The sequence below is a fragment of the Siphateles boraxobius genome, unplaced genomic scaffold (genome assembly GCF_051911475.1).
Source record: "Siphateles boraxobius isolate OS27281-9 unplaced genomic scaffold, OSU_SipBor_1 111, whole genome shotgun sequence".
NCBI lineage: Eukaryota > Metazoa > Chordata > Actinopteri > Cypriniformes > Leuciscidae > Siphateles > Siphateles boraxobius.
In genome coordinates this window covers 1,395,506-1,417,867 of record NW_027508713.1, presented here as the reverse complement: position 1 = coordinate 1,417,867, position 22,362 = coordinate 1,395,506, and the positions used below count along the sequence as shown (strand labels likewise).

The following is a 22,362-nucleotide window of genomic DNA, read 5'->3' as shown; positions in this document are numbered from 1 at the left end:
ATTGCTCACTCACTGCTCGAAAAAAGTCACATGTTTGGTGATGACGAACTAAAAAAAAACTCTCTATTCAGTGCATGAATCCAGTCATTAGTACTCCGTAATGTAAGCTTTGGGTTCTGTTCAGTGTAAATTCATCACCATTGGGTACATATTATGTCCTCCTCTCATATTTCATGTCAGCCAAGATTGTAGTTCTCAAAAGTCACACTCCAGATGACCATGTTTGTGTTCATTACTAAAGGAAATATTAAATTATGGACACGTTGAAAATGTCTTACATTAACATTTGGCTTCAAATTAGTGTCAGGGGCACAAGACAAACAAAGTAATAAATCTAAGCTATTTATACTATGTGCACAGTAGGAGTTATTGTTAGGTTATATCGAGGTCTAGATGAGTAATCAAACTCTATTGACAATGTGAAAAGTGTGCAGTTGTGTTCTGGCTGCTGTTGTTTCAGTGTTTGTAGGTTTGTTTTCTGGTACCGCAAATAGGCACAATATGGGCTTGAGATATGAGCTCTACATGGGTTCTTTACTGGGGCTTATTGAACACATGGACAAATCCATGTAGAGCCAATATATAGCTCAAATCCATATTGTGCCTACAACAAATTGTGGCACAAACTGACAACATGTGCTGAACACCAGTTTTGGATTTTATTCCTATCTTTATGGCCTGTGGTCCAACTATAGTGTCTGACTCAGTATTTGCTATTGTGGATTGTTGCTGAGTTCATAAGTGTGTGAAACAAAGAAGGCTGTTGTGTCTGAATCTGAAGCAACATGATTCTGAAGTAGACTGTATGATCTTTAGTAGAATTAATAACTCATGCAAACTAACTCCTAGAAAGGTGACAGGTTTTGCTGTAACATTGTGAGGTTCCTTTCAGCAAAAATGATTTGACTACATAACAGAATTATTTTTTGCAACTTAAACAGGAAACAATTTTTTTTGAAGCACCTCAGAGACCCATGAGCAAAGATTGCAGCGAGCAGGTCACGTTCCAGCCAAGCAACTGTTGAGATGAATGGCACTGGCAACAATAATGAACACCATGTGCTATAGACCTCATCAATGATCCATAATGCATATCAAAAGAAACAAAGTTCAAACAGTTTTTGGAGTCTAAAACTTTACACTTTAGTTTTCATCATAAATAGATACAGTGATACAGTTCAAACTAATGCTTTTGTGTGCTAAAACACTTCATCTTCCTTTGTTTATTCATATTACAGTGTATTGTGTACACATAGAGTCATATTCTCTGTAAAGACGCACTGGAACAAAATAAGTGATCAAATAAATTGAATTGAATGCCACTTAGAGTTCTGAGCCAGGTATATCTGTTAACATTCACTTCACTCATTGCATTCATATTAGAGTTTGGTACATGATGACATAATAGACTTCTGTAAATAATTTTATTTATCAGTTCTTTCAATAGGCTATATGATGTGTTATGATGCTTAAACATAAATATTGTATAGTGTAAAGTAAATTTAAATTAAATGTAAAATGTATCCATATTGTGCCTACAACAAATTGTGGCACCAACATGTGCTGAACGCCAGTTTTTGTTTTTATTCCTATCTTTATGGTCTGTGATCCAACTACAGTGTCTGACTCAGTATATGCTATTGTGGATTGTTGCTGAGCTCATAATTGTGTGAAACAAAGAAGTCTGTTGTGTCTGATGCAGCAACATGAATCTGAAGTAGACCGTATAAATGTAAAATGTATGACATTAAAAAAGTTGAATTTAAATTGTTTTAATGTTAAGTAAACTGTGATATTTGAAAGATGTTTAATTTGAAAATAATTCGTAATTTGGTTATACTAAATGTGTCTATTGATGTTATTTAATCTGTAATTATAATATTTGCATTGTAACTCTTGCATCTTGCGCACTTTAGTTTAAACCCATGAACAGGTGTGTATATTCGTGAGTTTCTCTTCTACAGCTGGTCACATTTTCAAATCATTGGATAGCTTGTGTAATAAGCTGTTCTGCTTGACTGATTACAGGCATTAAGATCAATAGGTAAAGTTACAGCCATGGTTTTCCTAGTTACTAGCAACTCAGCATTTTCAGTGGCCACAATTCTGACATCGATACCATGGTGAAAATCTGCCTTATAGATATTTTTAACATTATCGCATAATTTGGCAGCAGGTATATTGGGCTGCTGTCACTTTAAGACCTGACGCATGGAACCATTGTTCTGTTATACATGTGTTTTCTTTCTTTATTTCTTTCTTTAGTATTTACATTTAAAACATAACTGACTGTGTTTACATTAATGCTTGCCAAGAGCAGCATTTTGACATTATTTTGCTTGTATTTGACTGTTTAAGTGCAGAAAGCAGTGAAAAATAACTTAGTTCGTACTGAGAGGAGGCTTTATGTGTGCGCACTTTGAGTGTAAGCACAAAATCTGTGGGAATCAGTAAAATTACAGTACGCATAATCCCAAACTGAAATTCAAGCCCTGTAACACCAACAATATTCATCCAGAGCAAATGAAACAACTGAATGAGTGGAGGCGAGTTTGTGTGTAACTCACTGTCGGAGATATGAGAGAGCGTGTATCTGTTCTGCGGATACACGCGGATACAAGCGTTTCAGATATTTCAGCATCGATATGTATTGAAAAATGTATTTACCACCTCATTACATTGCACTTAGTTTATAATTTTGCACTTAGTTTATTATTATTATTATAATTACTTTTATTATTATGCCTTTTTAAAAGACTACAATTGAAAAATGTGAGGAATGTCTGCATTACAAGCCTAATGTACTAAATTCGATATTACTTACTGATTAGTTAAGCTTGTTTCGATAGTAGTTAAAAGTAGTAGCTGAAGAGCTATTGTAGTGTTACTCATTAGTCCTGCATTACTTCCTGCATAGTTACCTATTAATGATGGACCATTATTCTAAAGTGTTACCCAAATTCCATATGACGAAATGGTGAAATTAAATTATATTTCACCATTTCGTTGTGCTAGTTGTTTTATGTAAGAAGGTTTGTGACTGTTTGAAAGAGATATTGTTTGTGATGGTTCAGATATTTCTCAAAGACACTGAGGCATCATAAACCCTGAATCCAGCATAGAGGGGTTCAATGAATGTGGTGTTAAATGTGTGTAAGTGTGTGAATGTGTGTGTGTCAGAGACGCTGTAGAAGGACAGGGTGCCAGCCGACACGTCCAGATAGACACCTACTGTATTAGAGGGGGGTGAAGGAGCAATTAAGTCAGTTCTGTCATTATTGTGACAAACGATGTAACTATTATCAGAGCAGAACAGACTCCAGGACTTGTCATTCCATCCAAACACACAGTCACTAACTCCTTTTCTGCTGATTCCTTTATACGTCACTGCTAAACCAGTAACTCTCCCGCTCCATTCAACCTCCCAGTAACAGCGTCCAGTCAGACTCTCTCCACACAGAACCTGAGGATACGTATCAAACCTCTCTGGATGATCAGGATACGACTGCTGCTCTTTCATATGTGTCACCTTCCTGTTCTCCTCAGACAGCATGAGTTGATTATTGACTGTGTTTGGATCCAGTGTGAGATTATAGGCATCTGAACACAAGAAGAGAGATGAGAAGTACATGAAGCATGGTTTCAGAGCTGTGTGTGTGTGTGTGTGTGTGTGTGTGTGTGTGTGTGTGTGTGTGTGTGTGTGTGTGTGTGTGTGTGTGTGTGTGTGTGTGTGTGTGTGTGTGTGTGTGTGTGTGTGTGTGTGTGTGTGTGTGTGTGTGTGTGTGTGTGTGCATGTGTGTGTGTGTGTGTGTGTATGTGTGTGTGTGTGTGTGTGTGTGTGTGTGTAAAAGACCTACATTTTCTTAGTCCTGGTGTGATTCTAAAATGTTCTCCATGATCCAAACTAGAAAGAGACAAATATAAAGCAAAATAATACAAATGTTTGCTAAATGTGTGCAAGAAGCAGCTGAAATATCAGTGAGTGTTTTTTCAAAATGATGCACTTAAAAAGTGAAAACAAGAGCCAAATTCAGTCTTCTAAGAAAGTCTAATAGCCAACCACAGAGACAGAATGATCTATATGATAAGATGAAAGTCTTATTTCATGATACGATTAATTTTAAATATCAGAGATATTTCATAATTATTGATACTTCAGCAAAAACTAATACTAGGTTAACTAATGTAAAAAAGGTCCACAAAATAACTACATAAGACAAGTAAACAGTCAGCAATACAATAAGAACAAATAAACTAACTACAAACAAAACAGACCTATAAATAAACGGCAACACTTTATTTTAGTGTTCTTGTCACATATGTTACATGTAATTACTATAGTAATAACAGTAAATGATGCATAATTACATGCAATTAACTGCATAGTCTTACTGTACACATTGAAGGGGACCTTTTATGCAAAATTCACCTTTGCATGGTGTTTGGACACAAATGTGTGATGGCCGTGTGTGTACACAACCACCCTGCAGTGATAAAAATCCAACCACTCCTTTTTTTTTAAATCCCCATAAATCATAAGCAGTGTCTCCCAACGACCTGTTTTCAGAATGCGGCTTTAGTGACGTCACTAAGCCACAGGCCCCGCCCACGAGTATTGACAGACACAGGCCCCGCCCATGAGTGTTGACAGACACAGGCCCCGCCCACGAGTGTTGACAGACACAGGCCCCGCCCACGACTATTGACAGACACAGGCCCCGCCCACGAGCGCTGACAGACACTGCCGTTGTAACATAGAACCACCCTGATCGAGTTCACAGTGAGTTGAGAGTTGTACACATCCGCCATTGCTGCACTAACGAGAATGTCTCCCAAGCGTTGTCAGTGTTGTGTTTTAATCCTCATAGCTCTCTTTATTTACTGGAGCGATAGACCTAACGTTATTGATCATGGCAGTAATGAAAGTGAGAGCGCGCACTTTATTACAGTTCATAGGAGCTGTTTTACGGATGTACAGTTACTAGTTTATTAAGCACCCCCTGAAAAGGTGTGTATATATTTGTTTAGTGTTAGTTGTAAAAAGTGTTTTTTGTATTTCGCTGTGTACTGTAGATGATAATGAAAGTGAGAGGGAGAGAGTTTACGGATAAGAATTGAATGCAGACTTCTTATGTAGTGTTTATTCAGCTCTTAGAGTGATTTTCTGGAGTTAAATTAACGCTTCATCTTTTGTGTGATGTACAATAAACTTTATTTAACTCATTAGTATATATTTGGCCAACATTCGGTCCGCAACAACAGGCTTGTACTAATAGTTGATAAAAGCAAGATGGATAAATAAGTTATAACCGTAATTAAACTAGACTATACCTGTTCTATCTCCATACAGCATATATTATCTGGCTCTGTGGGCATTATTGTCCGACTCCGGGTCGAAATGAACACGGCTACCGAGAGTTTATGTTTTGAGATTATCATTCCGTGAGATGAGATTGTCGTGACAAGGAGCACAAGCTCGTGAGGCTCCGCCCTCTGGGTCGGCAGCAGCAGCTCATTTGCATTTAAAGGGATACACACTAAAACGGTGCGTTTTTCTGAGACCCAAAAAGTGACAATTTGAAAAGGAGCATTATAGGCCCCCTTTAAATATATATTAATCCTTATTAAAGCTGCTTAAGTTAAGTCAGTCAAGATCACAGAGTGATTTTCCTTTGTCGTTTGTTGTTTGATTATCATTAATGACAGACAGTAGCAGGAATGTTAGGGTTCTGTAACTTTAAGAGCTAATGCATGGATCCAACATACTGTTACACACATGATTTCTGTGTATTTACTTAAGACATAACCCAGTGTATTTACGTGAATACTCTCCAAAAACGCATTTTGACATTTTTGTGTGTATGGGCGTATCCGAAAGCCATTTGCTTATCCACATTAGCATATCTTTGTTATCAAAAGTGAGAGGGACAGAAGTGTGTGTTTACAAAAATAACAGGATGTCAAGAAATCAATTTCAATAGTACATTGCATTTAATATATGGACATAGAACTCATGTTTAATGTAAAAGTTTCAACAGTACATCTACTATATATTACAATGAGTGCTGTAAATCGATTAAAAACATGAACTAGATTAATCACACATTTTTTCTGTAAATAATTGCGATTAATCGCAATTAAAAAAAAATTTTTATACGTTTTTATAATGTAATAATTTCACAGTTAATCTCCAAATGAATGTAGACCCAACATAAAGACAATATATATTTGTTCTGCCCGCGGTTCTGTGTGTGTATGGCGCGGCCTATCCTGTTACATCAGCTCGGCAGATAGCTAACAGTTTTCCCAAGATAAAGAATTTATATTCTTTCCAAACTTTACTTAGGGAGCACTGTAAAACTGCAAAGAACAATATATTTCAGTATTTCATTCAGATACAGAAGTTGTTCAAGAACAATATTGAAATATAGTCTGTTAAAACGAATAAAAACAAATGCGCTAGCTTAATGCTAACTTGGAAACTATGGGAAATTACATTACGAAGCTAACGTTTAGCATATGTGATACTTGCTACTTCATTAAAAAAAGATTTCATTACTAGTATTCTTAGTGCTAGATGTCAAGATAACTGTATGATTCGTATTTACAGGCAAAAGTTTATTCAGGCCAAATTAAACCCTGAGAGAAAAAATATGTGACCGTTTACTTCACTGAGAGCCATAGAACTGAAGCAAGACTACTAGAACAACGTAAACATTATGCTAAGTTAGGAGTCACCACAAGAGGACTCTCTTTCCCCAGGTAAACAGCAGAACATAACAATTTTAAATATTGTTTAATGGCATCTTTTTATGAATAAAGGCCAGTATTACTGATACTAATACTGCTACTGCTACTGCTACTGCTACTGATGTCTCGATGATGTCTCCCCCAATTTGAAAAGCCATTCAACATTACAGTGTATTGAAAGCTATCAATTATTTTTTACATTTATTAGGATTCAAAAATATAACTTTTAACCCTCTGGGGTCTGAGGTGTTTTCTGGGTCCTGGAGGTGTTCTGACATGGTGCTTATTTCTGTTACTTGTGACATTTTCATGGCTAAAGTCTTATTACACTGTATTCAGCACAGACTCTGCTACAATAATATGTGAGCAGCATGTATGTAAAAGTTTTTAGTTTTGAGATTATGACGTTTATGCGTGGTTTGTGAAAAAACAAAAATTGTCAATGAAATAAGGTCATGAAACCCATACTGATTATTTCTTCACAAGACTTTTGAAAATTGTATCACATAGCCTATAGTATTTGCTTCAAAACTATGTGAAAATCATCCTGACTACTCATTCAGATAATACAATAAATTTGTATGATGTGTTTTGTCTAAGAAAGCTTTATGCAAAGGGACGTGATCTCTCATTAATATGAATAAATTTTCACACCTGAGAAAGACAAAGACCCTCCCCTAATGGCCCTATCAGGTGCTATCAGGCCCTATCATCATGAGGAGCCTTGCACAAAGAATGAGGAGATTTAAAAAATAATGGATTTTTGATTGTTTGGATTTATTTACAACACAACATAATCCAAAGATACGCAACAAAGGACAATAAAGCACATTATTGAACACATTGATCTAAAGACAGTGACTTGAACAGTCACATAACTTTGCGCCATTCCTGAAACATAGTAGGCCTACATTCCTGTCATTTCCAAGGTGTTTGGTTTTTCATTTTACTATGTTCATGTACAGAGACTCATGTGAATGTTGAAGTCAGCAGGACTCATCAGTAGCATCTGGTCCCTGTATAAAAAAAAGAAACAACTGTGAACATGCTGATATCAAGATAAACTATAGGATGCACGATTTTGGGAATACATTTTAGATTTTTCTGGTAAAAATTGCGATTTAAAATGTACAAAATACACACCCACACACCCACACACACACACACATATATATAAAATGAACACCTGGTTGGTTGTGCCTTGTAGGCATATACGTGTAGTGTAGGCTACACATATATATGCCTATAAGGCACAACCAACCTGGTGTTCATTTTATGTGTAGGGCTGCATAAAATAACAATAACAATAGCCTATACCAGGAGGCCTATAAATCGTTAAAAATGAACACTTCAGAAACACTACACTAGAGAAAAATATATGGATCATGTTACTTCAAATGTTTCCATTCGTTATGACGTTATTGTAATGGCGATCTGAGCCGTTTTTCTTTCTTCGCCATTTCTACAAGGGTGTAGCACAAAGGATTTGACGCGTGAATCCATAAACTGTCTGGTAACTTTTTCGTTGTCAGATTACATTTTAAGAGAACTCAAATACACAAACAAAAAATAAAAAAGATTATACACTTATTCACGTTCCAATAACATGAATTCGATCCTTTTCACGGTCAAAAGACTGTCTAGCACCAACCCTTTCTTCTTTCCTTTTCTTCCTCAAAAAATCACACATACGTAGCACGTAAACCTAGTCAAATCTCGCGAACCATACAAATAACTCAAAATATGCATTTATCAAAAAACATAATCACTCTTAATACAAGGAAAAATATTACAAATGATTAACGTAATTATGGCTCTAACAGTTATGTTACGAGATTAGAGAAAAAACATGAAGCCTATTGTTTGGTGTGTTTTGCTTTTCAAACACATAGCGCGACTTACTGAAACTCACAGCGTGTGTAGAGAACATTTACTGAAGCGATCGAGCTGCTCCAAACTATGAAACATTATTGTTACCACATATATATATCAATGTTTGAGCAGATAACCACAAACACAGTATTTAACAGTAAACACTTTTCTAAACATTATAATATTCACCATTTTAGAGTAAACACTCATATAAGATAATTGTATATCATGCTGTGTTTTATTATCCTCGTGTCGTGTACATGTACATTTAGAATTAGGCTTCATGTTTTTACTCCAATCTCATTTCATAACGTACGTTTTAGTCTGCCACCAGTTTGACTAGTTACACAATGTAAAGTGTACATAACAACAACATTATAAGTGGATGTCTTACCTTAAAAATCTTTCTCATCTTCAAATCGCGTTCTTCTATTTCTTCTGAGGTAAATCCAAGTTGCTCAGCACAACACAGCACAAACACAGTCTTCACGATGTAAAGCAGAGGAGTAACGTTATGCTACTGAAGTTGCTGATTATTTGTTTTGAGGTGACGAGGGCGTTTTCAGGTCTGCTCCTTCACGTGGATCATTTGCATGTCAATCGCTCTTGCGCGCGTGGGTGTGGTCACATTAGAGTTAATTAGGATGCATTTGAGAACGCGTTAATTGCTGTAAATATTTTATTGCGTTAAACTGGATAAAAATTAATCGCATGTGTTAATTGGTTAATGTTGACAACACTAGCATTGTTAGTGACTAAATACATAAATCCGAAACTAACGTTTGTGATGGTCTGGTGACAGAACTTTTGTTAAGCGTGCCAGAGGTTTGGGTACTAATCTGCCCTCGAATAGTGTTTTTTTCTTCTCCAACCAAATATGTGAATCAGTGATTTATAACAAGAGCCGGAACACGTTTAGGTGAATTACAGCATGAAAATCAACACATTCCAGCGTCAGATTGCCTATTATTTAACTCCAGTCAACTATAGAGATATTTAATTTGTATTAGATTCATCTTTACCGCTAGGAGTTTCAAAAATGCTTATCCAAGTAGAAGTAAAGGAAAATGGATGAAATGCGGTAGCAGCACAGTAATCATTTTTACCTAGATTATATATATTTTAAAATTGTTGGAACCTAAAATTGCAATCGAAAATCAATTACAAATAATCACATAGCCTTTACTCTATGTGTATACATATTAACGTAACTTAGAACAAAGCTTCTGAAAACTGTCCTGGAAATGCCCCACCACTGCATATTTTGGATGTCTCCCTCAATTAACACCTGATTCAACTCACCAGGTAATTAGTAGGGACTGAAAGATTTGAATTGGGTCTGTCTGATGAGGGAGACATTCAAAATATGCAGTGGTGGGGGTCCACAGACCAGGTTTGAGAAGCAGTGACTAAACTGACTCAACTGAGATTAATACTATTAGTGATCTTGAGTAAACCCCCACATACTTGAGTATCTGCAGTTTATAGTTTGGATGGTTGAGTTTGTCGGATAGCAGCTTGACTCCTGAATCTCCTGGGTGATTGTAGCTCAGATCCAGCTCTCTCAGGTGTGAGGGGTTTGAACTCAGAGCTGAAGATACATAACCACAGCCTTCCTCTGTCACCATACAGCCTGATAGCCTACAGACACATAGTCAGATCATCTATAGACACACATCAACATTATGACCAGCTGACTGACATTATCTCTTATTCTTAAGCACCTCAGTATCTGCAGCTGACAGTATGGACTCTTCAGTCCATAAGAGAGCAGCTTCACTCCTGAATCATGCAGGTCGTTGTTATTCAGGTCCAGCTCTCTGAGAAAGGAGTTTGAGGATTGAAGAGCTGATGACACAATTTCACACGACTGACCAGTGAAATTACAGCCAGCAAGACTAAAAGAGAGCAGAACAAGAGAATTAGCAAAATACACTCAAGATGTATAGGTAAGCACAAAAAAATATATAATTCCATTCAGTTAAATCTTCCCTGTAACAAGATTACACACTCACAGCGCTTTGGTGCAGTTAGTCACAGCTGGTATCAGTCTTCTTCTACCCTGATCTGATGTGTTGTATGTCTTGAGGTCTAGCTCATCCAGCACCTCCTCTGACATCTGAAGCATGTAGGCAATTGTTGAGCAGTGGGCAGGAGAGAGTTTCTTCTTTGAGTGTTTGTCTGATTTCACAAACTCCCAAATCTCTCTGGACAGAGTCTGATCTTTGACTTCCAGCAGACAGAGGAAGAGATTGATGGATCTTTGAGTGGAGAGTCCATGTCCATCTTTGATCTTCTCTTTAATGTACTGAGTGGTTTTCCTGATGCTATCCGAGCTGTTCTCTGTGTGTGTCAGAAGATCCTGTAAGAGTCTCTGGTTGGACTCCAGTGATATGCCCAGGAGGAACCGCAGGAACAGATCCAGCTGTCCCTTCTCAGTCTCAAGAGCTTTATCTACTGCACCTTTAAGCAGATTATGCACTACATCAATAAACTGCAATGTGTCGACATTTTTCATTACATAATGGTAAAACACATAGAAAGCAGCGAGAAACTCCTGGACGCTCAGATGAATGAAGCTGTAGACTTTCCTCTGATGAATCACAGATTCCTCCTTAAAGATCTCAGTGCAAATCCCAGAATACACTGAGGCGTCAGTGACGTCTAGGCCGCTCACAATCAGGTCCTCCTCATAGAACATCACATTGCCCTTCATCAGCTGATTGAAAGCCACTTCAGCAAGTTTCACAATCACTTCTCTGTTGGACTGCAGTAGTTTCTCTGGATCTTTCTCTTCATACTTCTGATTCGTCATGTTGATCTGAATCAGCAGGAAGTGGCTGTACATTTCAGTCAGGGTTTGAGGGATTTCTGCACTCAGATCTTCTTCCAGGAGCTTCTGGAGCACAGTGGACGAGATCCAGCAGAAGACGGGTATGTGGCACATGATGTGGAGACTTCTTGCTTTTCTGATGTGTGAGATAATTCTGCTGGCTAGATGCTCATCACTGATTCTCTTCCTGAAATATTCCTCTTTCTGAGACTCATTGAATCCCTGAATCTCTGTCAGACGGTTGATGTATTTGGAGGGGATCTGATTGGCTGCTGCTGGTCTGGAGGTGATCCAGATGAGAGCCGAGGGAAGCAGATCTCCTTTCATGAGGTTTGATATCAACACACCCACTGATGAAGTCTCATTCACATCAGAAACTTTCTGAGCATCTGAAAACATCAGTGTCATTCTGCTTTCATCCAGACCATCAAAGATGAACACAACTGTACACTCCTTATAAATCTTTGAGTCCAGATCTTGAAGTTCAGGATGAAAGTCCAGCAGAAGTCTGTGAAGACTGTACTGTTGATCTCGGATCAAGTTCACCTCTCGAAATGGAAGCACAAACATGAAATCTATGTTGTGATTGACTTTTCCCTCAGCCCAGTCCAGAATGAACTTCTGCACAGATACAGTTTTTCCGATTCCAGCGATGCCTTTAGTAAGAACAGTCTTGATTTGATCTTTGTCCTCATATCTTGGTTCAGGTGAGGCTTTAAAGATGTCATTGCAGTAGATCGGAGTGTCTTGTGAGTGTTGTGTTCTGGCTGTTTTCTCCATATGTAAAACCTCATGTTCTTCATTCACTCCTTCACTCTCTCCCTCTATGATGTAGAGCTGTGTGAAAACCTTGTTTAGGAGGGTTTCATTCCCATGGAATTTGGTTCCCTCAAATAATCTCTCATACTTGAACTTCATGCTGGTTTTATGCTGGTCTTTGACTCTCTGTAGTTCATAATCTACTGGTTTCTGCAGGTCTCCATTCTCCTTCTGCAGGACTGCTTGTGTGTAACAGTGAGCAAAACCACCAGAACTGGATCCTCTCATGACTCTGTGTGCCTGTAGAACAGGACGTGTTCTGCATCTCTTTCTGCACTGAGGACAGTCAAAATCTTCTGATGGCCTGGACTGATCCCGGTAGAAACTGATGCACTGTCTGCAGAAAGTGTGTCCACAGGTGATAGAGACTGGATCTTTGAGAACCTGCTCACAAACTCCACATCTGGACTGAACCTGGATCAGATCATCCCACTCACTGCTGAGTGAAAGAAAATATCAGTTTTGAATCACAATAAATAAACACAAAGAGGAGAATAGAAGAATTATTTGCACCAGACAATTTTGTTTGGACCAGTCGAGCTTTACATTGTTAATTATGACTACTATGACTATTCAATAAAAAAATGTTGAATGTAAATGAAAATATTTCTACTCTGATGAGTAGAATGTTACAACAACTGTTTCTGTTAAGTCTGCTGAATTCCGATTTAAAGATTTATGCAAAGATACTTGCCCGGCGCACTCAGGATCACATGCCCTTACTAGTTCATTGTGATCAGACAGGATTTATTAAATCCAGACTAGCAGTGGATAATGTTAGGCGTCTTCTACATATAATCGATGCAGCAGTGAGTGCTATGTGTTCAGCAGTGTTTTCCCTTGATGTGATGAAGGCCTCATTCTTGTGGTCTGTTATGGAAAATATTGGCTTTGGTAAGGATTTTATACATATGATTAAGGTCCTTTACTCTAATCCCACAGCATTAGTACTCACAGGACAATTACTTTCCTCACCAATTGCTATCACTAGGTCTTCACAACAAGAGTGTCCTTAGAGTCCAGCTCTTTTTGCTCTCTCCCTTGAAACTCTTGCCCAGATGATTCGACAATCTACTCAGATAAAACCTATTTCGATTCACAATACTTTGCATCATGTAGCATTATATGCAGATGATGCTCTGGTTTTCATGGAAAACCCAGTACAGTATATTTCTAGCCTGCTGTCTGTTTGTGAAGAGTTTGGCCATTTATCTGGTTTCAAGGTTAACTGGTCTAAATATGCCATTTTACCTTTAAATGACTCTGCTAAAATATTGCAGTACCCACCCATTATTGCTGTTGTTCAGCATTTTAAGTGTCTTGGGATACAAATTTTTCCCTCTTTGAACCACATTGTGACGCACAATTTTTCAGAAGTAGGCAAGGGCATCAAGAGAGATTTGGACAGATGGATCAATCTGCCCATCTCTCGGCAGGCCCGAATCTTGTATTGTAAAAATTAATATTTTGCCTTGACTGAATTTTTTTAGTTCTATGATACCCCTCTCCCCTGCTGTCAACTTCTGGAATAAAATCGATGGTAATATCTCCAAATACATCTGGAATAGAAAAAGACCACGTTTAAAACTGGCTACTTTACAGAGGAAGAAGGTAGATGGGGGTTTGGCAGTGCCTGATTGTAAGCTCTATTTTTGGTCTTTTGTACTCCGGCTTTTGCTTGTATGGTTTAACCCTTATACTCCTGTCTCTTGGCGCAAGATAGAAGAACATATTGTGCATCCATGGAATCTGAAAGACATCCTTTTCTCTGATGTATCAGATAAGCAATGTCGGCTGCGCTTTGGTCCCATAGTTTCTCATCTTATTCAAACCTGGAGATTGGTTGAATCTAGATGCAAGGTCTCCTGCAAGTGGCATACACAATCTCCCATATTTAATAATAAAGGATTGACAATTGGAGGCAGACCCATTACTCCTTCACATTGGAGTAGGAGTGGTATTCGCCATTTGAAAGACATTTATAATGACTCTGGTTTGTGCTCTTTTCAAGACATTGCAAACTCATTCAATTTGTCAGCATCCTCATTTTTCTTTTATCTACAGCTTAGATCGGCCCTCAAAACGTATGGTGTTCCTTGGCAGCAACCTTTGCTTGTACACCCATTGTATAAGTTGATTATTGCTCAAGGGAATAATAGGGGCTTGGTGTCCATATAATACTGTATAGCTTTATATTGGAGGCCTCTTATGCCAAACTGCCTTTAGATAGGCTGTGGAGACGTGTCTGCCCGAGTTTGGATCCAGAATTTAATTGGGAGGATGTTTAGGTAAATTTAAAGGAGGCCTCTCGTAATCCTGACCACCAACAGATACACTTCAAATTTGTACATAGAATGTATTTAACACCTCGAAAACTCCATTTAATGAAGACCTTAACTGATCCCACCTGTACCCTATGCATTCTGAAGGTTCCAGGCACTTTCTTACATATGATGTGGGAGTGTCTACCTGTTGCTCAATTTTGGACTCAGGTGAAATCCAGATGATCTGATCTGGTTTCAGCAATGATACCTGTAACGGTACCTGTCCTGTTACTGAATAACCTAACAATGTTGAACCTTAATAATCAGCATAAGCACACAGTACTACACTCAAAAATTATGTGTTGGCTTTACTTAACTTTTTTATGTAAACAGGTTCCACTGGTTCCACATAACTGGGTTTCGTTAAACAAACATAATTTGTTCATGTAACTTCAACATCATGGAAGTCATTTTAAGCGATCCAATTAAACTCTGAGCTGAGTGTTAAATGAACACTGAAGCAGTGTTAAAGTTAATGAGATAATTAAGTGAATAATTGAGTGATGATTGAGCATTATTGAAGACACCTGATGTTAACAAGCAGAATCACTGATGGAGAAAACCGGAATTTCAGGTCAACATTAGGGAGATGAGTGTTTGTTTTAGTTGGGCTCCTGACCCCCACATTACTAACTTTATTTTGTCTGCATGCTGTATCTGAGTTATAACAGCAAGATAATCAAATAGATAATGTGATCTGTAGATGTTGGTTGTGTTTTAATATAATCATTATATCACAATCATTTGACCTGAATCACTGAACTCATACAGAAGCCAGATTCTGAGTTAAGTTTACCTTATGGATTATTGCAGCACTGCTGTTGTAGAGCATACCATTTATTTTAGCCTTTTCAAAGAAATCCAAATGATCAAAAAAACATTTGTATGCAGGCACACACAGACATCAATATTTAGCGTATGAATCTCAGCAATGGTGACAAACAGATCACCTCTGAACATAAGCTCATTATTTATTCATGCAGCATGGCATGATGGGAGCCATGAATGAGTTTTGATTGGTGGCACCCAGAATGCACAGCAACATGCTTTATAATTGTCACCATTGTTGAGATTCACAGGCTGATTCTTGATGTCTGTGTGTGCCTACATAAACTAAAAAGTTTCTTTTTTATTGATTTGATCATTTGGATTCCATTGAAAAGGCTAAAAATGGTATGCTCTACAATGGCAGTGCTGCTATAATCCATAAGGTAAACTTAACTCAGAATTTTGGTTCTATATGAGTTCAGTGATTCAGGTCAAATTATTATGATATAATGATTATGTTAAAACACAACCAACATCATCAGATCACATTTTCTATTTGACCATCTGGCTGTTATAACTCACGTACAGCAGCCAAACATAATCTAAAGTTAATAATGTGGGGGTCAAGAGCCCAACTAAAACAACCACTCATCACCATAATGGTGACCTGAAATTCCGCTTTTCTCCTTCAGTGATTCTGCTTGTTAACATCATGTGTCTTCAATAATGCTCAATCATCACTCAATTATTCACTTAATTATCTCATTAACTTTAACACTGCTTTAGTGTTCATTTAACACTCAGCTCAGAGTTTAATTGGATCGCTTAAAATGACTTCCATGATGTTGAATTAAATTATGTTTGTTTAATGAAACCCAGTTATGTGGAACCTGTTTACATAAAAAAGTTAAGTAAAGCCAACACATAATTTTTTTTTAGTGTAGCTGGCCTTACAGCTGATGAAAAAAGATGATTGCGTTGAGATAGAAGCCTCCTCATTCACTTTCTGTTAAATCTTGGATTCTTACATTTTTGGATGTGACTCTTCTAGAATTGTCTACTGCTCGAGTTAATGGTGCGAATGAAAAGGCTCTCTGTAACTGGAACAATGTTTCTGAGTCACTAAAGGCCTGGGTGAGATGATCTCTTTTCTTTACCTGATTTAAGTCAAGTTGATTTATTCTGTGTACTCATTAATTCAAGGTCCTGAAATTTAGTTATTCCCTTTTTGATTCTTTTTTCTTTGTTTTTGTTTCATATTTATGTATATTGCAAATGTCTATTTTGTTTTTAGTGCATGTCTATATATATATATATATATATATATATATATATATATATATATATATATAATTTTTTCTTTTTTTTCTTTTTTTCTTTTCTTTTGACTGCTTGTTGTGATTTTGAAATGCTTAATATGTTGTTGTTCTTTTTCCTTCAATAAACATTTGATCACAAAAAAAAACTGTTTCTGTGGAAATCTTTTCCAGAAGATAGATGTGACTTCTACTGTAGGAACAGAAGTGAAACTTTGAATATTTTAATTACAGTTCCATACCTTATTTGGTAATGTATAGACATATATAAAAACACCCCACACTAGGCAAGGTTGTCCTTTGCTGTAGAAAACCCGGATGTCTGTATGTGAATGGCCTTCTTGCAAAAATAAAACTTAAGGAAGACATTTTGGTCAACCTGGTTTATTGCAAACTCACCACAAATAACTTGAGAATAAAATTTAATAACAGGGGTCACACAGCTGTGTTCTGGAGATGTTGCTTTGTAAATATTCAGCATCATTCAATCAAACTCCATTTATGTATCAATCTCCATTTATGTATTTCAAGAGGTCTATTCAATATCAGAGTTTGTCTTACCTGGGTTCAGAGGTCCCTGCTTCATCTGTGATATTAGGAGGCATAACTATAGATGTGTTACTCTTCATAGACACACAGCTGGGTTCTGGAGAGGCTGATTTGTGATTCTTTAGCCTAATGAGATCAAATGACTCAGTCAATCTCCATTTATGTATTTCATGAAGTCTATTCAAAATCATTGTTTGTCTTACCTGGGTTCAGAGGTCACTGCTTCATCTGTGATATTAGGAGGCATAACTATAGATGTGTTACTCTTCATAGACACACAGCTGGGTTCTGGAGAGGCTGATTTGTGATTCTTTAGCCTAATGAGATCAAATGACTCAGTCAATCTCCATTTATGTATTTCATGAAGTCTATTCAAAATCATTGTTTGTCTTACCTGGGGTCAGAGGTCACTCCTTCATCTGTGATATTAGGAGGCATAACTATAGATGTGTTACTCTTCATAGACACACAGCTGGGTTCTGGAGAGGCTGCAGTGCCCCTCGTCTCAATCTCCTCATTCAGACTCATTTTAGAGGCAGTGTCCTCATCCTCCAGCCCCACATAGAGATTAGTTTTAGATGTAGTGTTTTGCTGCTCTTCATTCCTTCTAATAAAATAGGCAACACAATTTATGGAATTAATTTTCCATAAAGAACACAACAAACATGAAATAAATGGGGCATCATTCATCTAAGGTCACTAAAACAATATTTTTTATTCTTTTGGCCAGTAACAGCTGCTTTAAACGATTACTCAATAGGGGTGTAACAATATATCATGTCAAAATATATCGCAATAAAAAAATGCAACAATATGCATCGTTGATAGTGACAATCTATATTGTGTATCGTTCACCCAAAATACTTTTGGAGCATCGCAATAATATTGCATCGTGAGTTCAGTATCGTGATATGCGAATCGTGACATGAGGGTATTTATTGTTACACCCCTAATGTTAATTAATAAGTTTAGACTAGGGTTGTGAATAATTAATAACACATTTTTGTGTTGATTTGTGATAAATTGCACCCAAATGAATTAAAGCAGACACATACTATACATGTATACACTGCTATACAGCATCAACTTTAAATTTTACATTTTTTTTAACTTTTACTTTTAATTTTGAATTACAACAACAAAAAACCAATAATCTACAGTATGTAAAACTAAACTGAATGTAAAACTCCTTCAAACTCTCAGATCATGTGAGTTCACTCTAAAAACAATAACGACCAGAAAAACTGGTTTACAGTGCAACATAAAAAAAGAACTTTACATACAAAAAAGAGTTTTAAACATTAATTAATTTAACATCTGTTCAAGACCGGACAATACTCTGAAAGTAATCAAACTTTTTAGTACACAAATGCTGCATAAATCAAATAGATTGCTCTGGTTAAATAAATTCATGTTCTCTGTATGACAAAGTCTTTAAAAACAGTCTTTCATCAGATGCCGCACCCACTCCACCTCAAATCTTATCCACGGCTGTGAGAAGGTGCGGGCAGGTGAATTCTACACAAATAGTAAAGGTGGTAACATATGTATAGTTTTAAACTGTCTAAGTAGTAACATGTCATGTAGTTTAAACATATGCTTACCATGAAAACTATCCTGCTAGTCCATGTTTATTTTACATTCTCTTTCCTTGCCGATGAAAAGCTGCAGTGTGGTTTTGTTTTCAGCTTTAGCTGTTCTACTTGTTACACCTGCTTTATTCAGAATTCAAGGAGGAGTTTCATGAAGTAGTTTGTGATTTTTCAAAAATAAAAAAATGCATGGTATAACCCTGCACAGAAACAGCAATGTGGTTTAGAGCAAATCACAAGCTATTCAGAATTAGTATGATTAATAGCAACCAAATAGCATTTGTTAGAAATTAAATATTGCATGTGTTACTGTTTGATTACATTACTTATGGATGACACAAAGCTCCTTAGTTACAGGCAATTTGGGGCAAAAACACAAGAAGTGCTTTTTCCCATTTTTGAACGGTCACCATTGGCATTTCAATTAAACAAAGATTGCTAAAGTAAACAGTCTATGTTAATTGTTCTCAAGAAAAAAATCTCTCTTTCAACTAAAACTGTAAACAGGGATGTACAGGGAACCCTTTCAGCTGGTAGTCTACATTATTATTAAAATAAAAACTATGCTTAAAATGAACTACTGATTAGTATGCAATTGCATAAGGCAATTATTATGATATGTAGTGCAAAATACTAGTGTACATTTTTCTGTTTTTATGAGGTAAATGTTACGTTAAGTGTCATGTTGTTCACAAGCTGTTTAATTGATGTCTCTCCACGTTTGAAACATGAGGCATGATTCATTTAGTTATATTTTAAAATTCCTTCTGATTTTCATTCATGTTTATTTGGTGCTGTATTAAAGAGAAAGAGATGTTCAGTTCACGAGTCGCTTCAACTGAGGTGTTACAGCCGTCTGTCGTGCCCAATTACATTTCAACTATTTTTTTCCAAAGATGGTTTCTGTCATTTTAGGTCGTTTTTATTACGCTGATAATAAGTTCAAGTGTTTGTTTTTAAAATAAGTTTGATTTTAGTGAGTTATTTGATGCTATTAAAACAGGGTTGTGACATCATGATTGAAAGCTTTTCTGAGTGAAGTATCCACTGTTTTTTCAGGAGGAGATTGGAGCTTTAACTCTATTTTAACTCTATATTAACTCTAATCTAATTTCTAGGTTTCCATAACTTTTTATTTCACACCGACATAATAATTTGTTCTGCAGTAAACTGTCCTAACCGTGTCTGTGGGAGTTTTGGCGGGGTCTTGATACTGCGGCTCTACTTCACACTCACTGCTGCTCAGACTCGAGCTTCAAGATGTCAGAGCCATATTGGGACATTGGCGGTTTCACTTTTCTACATTGGAAGAGAGTGAAGGTGCGCTGTCCATCTTTTTTTTACAGTCTATGGTCATGCCACATTAAAGAGCGCCAAAACTGTAACACCCCTATTCACAAGTTCACACTTACAAGTAATCAGATAAAGTAGTATGCGTATTTAGTGTGCGGTCCGAGGGCTCTGAGCTCTATATTTTGGCCCGAACTGAGAGTACTCCCCCGCTTTTCTGGTTAGGAAAGAAACCAGGCTAGTGTGAGGTGACGGGGTGGAGGAGGGATGCTGAAAACTGTTGAGGAACATAGGTGAGTCGACTGTATAAATATATAGGCCTCCACTCATCTTGCTGATTGGGTAGACATGTTGACAGCTGTTTGGAATGACATGATGATTGGATAGATAATTTGAACGTGTTCCTCCTGAAATATCATTTGTTATTTGAATTTCGTAATAAAACTTAAAAGCTGAGACATTGTTCCATGTCAAAAGGAACCTGCTCTGTCTTGTCTGTCGGTGTCAGTGCCTCTTTGCTCCGAGATGTTTTTTCACTGTGTGAGAAAATGGACGTGTTGAATGAGAGCATGAGAACAGGATCAGTTGCGTGAGTCTCACGCTGAATGGCCAATAGTCGGCAGCAGTCCTCTCTGGATGACAAAGCTGAATCGCCATTGGAGATTGAACTGTGTAATACACAGTGAAAAGACATGCTTCGTGCCGGATTCAGCAGTGTTGGGGAAAGCTACTTTTAAAAGTAATGCATTCCAATATTGCGTTACTCCCCAAAAAAGTAACTAAGTACGTTACTTAGTTACTTTTTATGGAACGTAATGCGTTACATAACTTTTGCGTTACTTTTTCTCACCTAATAATAATAATCTAATAACAGCTGAAACAATCTATTTTTGCCAATTGTTAAGGCCCTTTCACATCAAAAGTTAAATGAATAAGCCTAAGGCTGAAGGAAATGCATATTTACTACTGTACAGTAGAGGGCGCCGCTCAAACAAACCTTTCAGCTGCTGCTGTTCTTGATTAAATAACAATAGGATACAGGAGAAGGAAGTTCAACACTCTTATTTCTAAACCTAATCTAAAGTCATTTTTGCTTATTAGTATGGTTGAATTAGATCATTGTAGGTCAGCAGCAAAGACATTGGTTAATAAAGTGAGATTAAATACATAAAGTATATTTGTGTAATTTAACATTAATTATAAAACTTTTGCACAAAATTCTGAGATTGCATTTGACTGTTTTTATTCATTTTGAGGAATACTGAATGTTTTAGTGCAAGTGAGATGAGTAAATGCATGTTCAATGCAAATGCACACAACACCTCACTTTATTTCTCTCAACATGGGGACAGGAGAGCTGTCAGTCAATAAATGTGAAAAAGTAACTAGCGTTACTTATTTGAAAAAGTAACTCAGATATTTTGTTGTAAATTGAAAAAGTAATGCGTTACTTTACTAGTTACTTGAAAAAGTAATCTGATTACGTAACTCAAGTTACTTGTAATAAGTTACCCCCAACACTGGGAGTCAGTTACCCGGATGAGGACAGCATGCTCTGACTTATCGCAGCGCGCTGTATTCCAGTAAGTATTCCAGAGATCCATATAATAATGTATTATGTTTTATCAGACAGTCAGTAACTGATTCTTTGACACTCTCAGAGGATAAAATAGATTAAACATGAGTATCGCTCCTTTCTCGACGTGTTTGAGGAGACATTTTATATTAACTTTTCTCATAGATCTGATTTTATTTTATTTTATCCTGTTTATCTGTGCTCTTACCCTTGATTTAAAGTCCTGCCCAGGTGATCATACACACACACACAAACTCACACAAGCTCACAGTCAGACTCTGGACTTCTGTTTGCAGATGACGAAACTCTTTAAACACCAGATCAGACACACAGTTCAACACTCGTCTTTTTAATTTGTATTTCAATACATTTTAGAGCCGTGACAAATTAGGGCTGCTATTCCCCCAAAACATTTATAAACACAAAATATGAACACACACAGTAGGATTCATTGTACAGTTATATTGAGGTTCAGGTGAGTAGTCAAGTGTGCAGTCATGTTCTGGCTGCTGTTTATTGGGGTTTCAATGTTTGTAGTTTTCCCCTGAGATTCTGTTTATGTATGAACAATATGGGCTTGAGATATGGGCTTAATGTTGGTCCTAGCTAAAGTAACCCATACTGGGACTAATTAAACACATGTACAAACCCATGTAGGGCCCATTTACTGTAT

General features: G+C 37.0%; 1 protein-coding gene across 9 annotated transcripts in view; it reads right to left on the bottom strand.

Annotated features, from left to right (window-relative positions):
- Positions 1 to 20,248, bottom strand: part of LOC143705555 (protein NLRC3-like) — a 33,521-nt gene extending 13,273 nt beyond the window's left edge. The window contains exons 1-10 of one of the 9 annotated variants that reach the window (XM_077197506.1): positions 18,836 to 20,248; positions 17,626 to 17,838; positions 17,435 to 17,548; positions 17,244 to 17,357; positions 12,969 to 13,144; positions 10,638 to 12,710; positions 10,347 to 10,520; positions 10,090 to 10,263; positions 3,858 to 3,904; positions 1,119 to 3,600 (exon numbers count right to left, since the gene is read on the bottom strand). In XM_077197506.1, coding sequence (XP_077053621.1) covers positions 3,071 to 3,600; positions 3,858 to 3,904; positions 10,090 to 10,263; positions 10,347 to 10,520; positions 10,638 to 12,502 — 2,790 coding nt within the window. In that variant the 5' untranslated portion in view covers positions 12,503 to 12,710; positions 12,969 to 13,144; positions 17,244 to 17,357; ... (1 more) ...; positions 17,626 to 17,838; positions 18,836 to 20,248 and the 3' untranslated portion in view covers positions 1,119 to 3,070. Of the gene's footprint in view, positions 1 to 1,118; positions 3,601 to 3,857; positions 3,905 to 10,089; positions 10,264 to 10,346; positions 10,521 to 10,637; positions 12,714 to 12,968; positions 13,145 to 17,243; positions 17,358 to 17,434; positions 17,549 to 17,625; positions 17,839 to 18,835 lie in introns of those variants that run through there. The other 8 variants (XM_077197507.1, XM_077197502.1, XM_077197501.1 and 5 more) reach the window with 8 other exon arrangements.
- Positions 20,249 to 22,362: the final 2,114 nt, after the last annotated feature.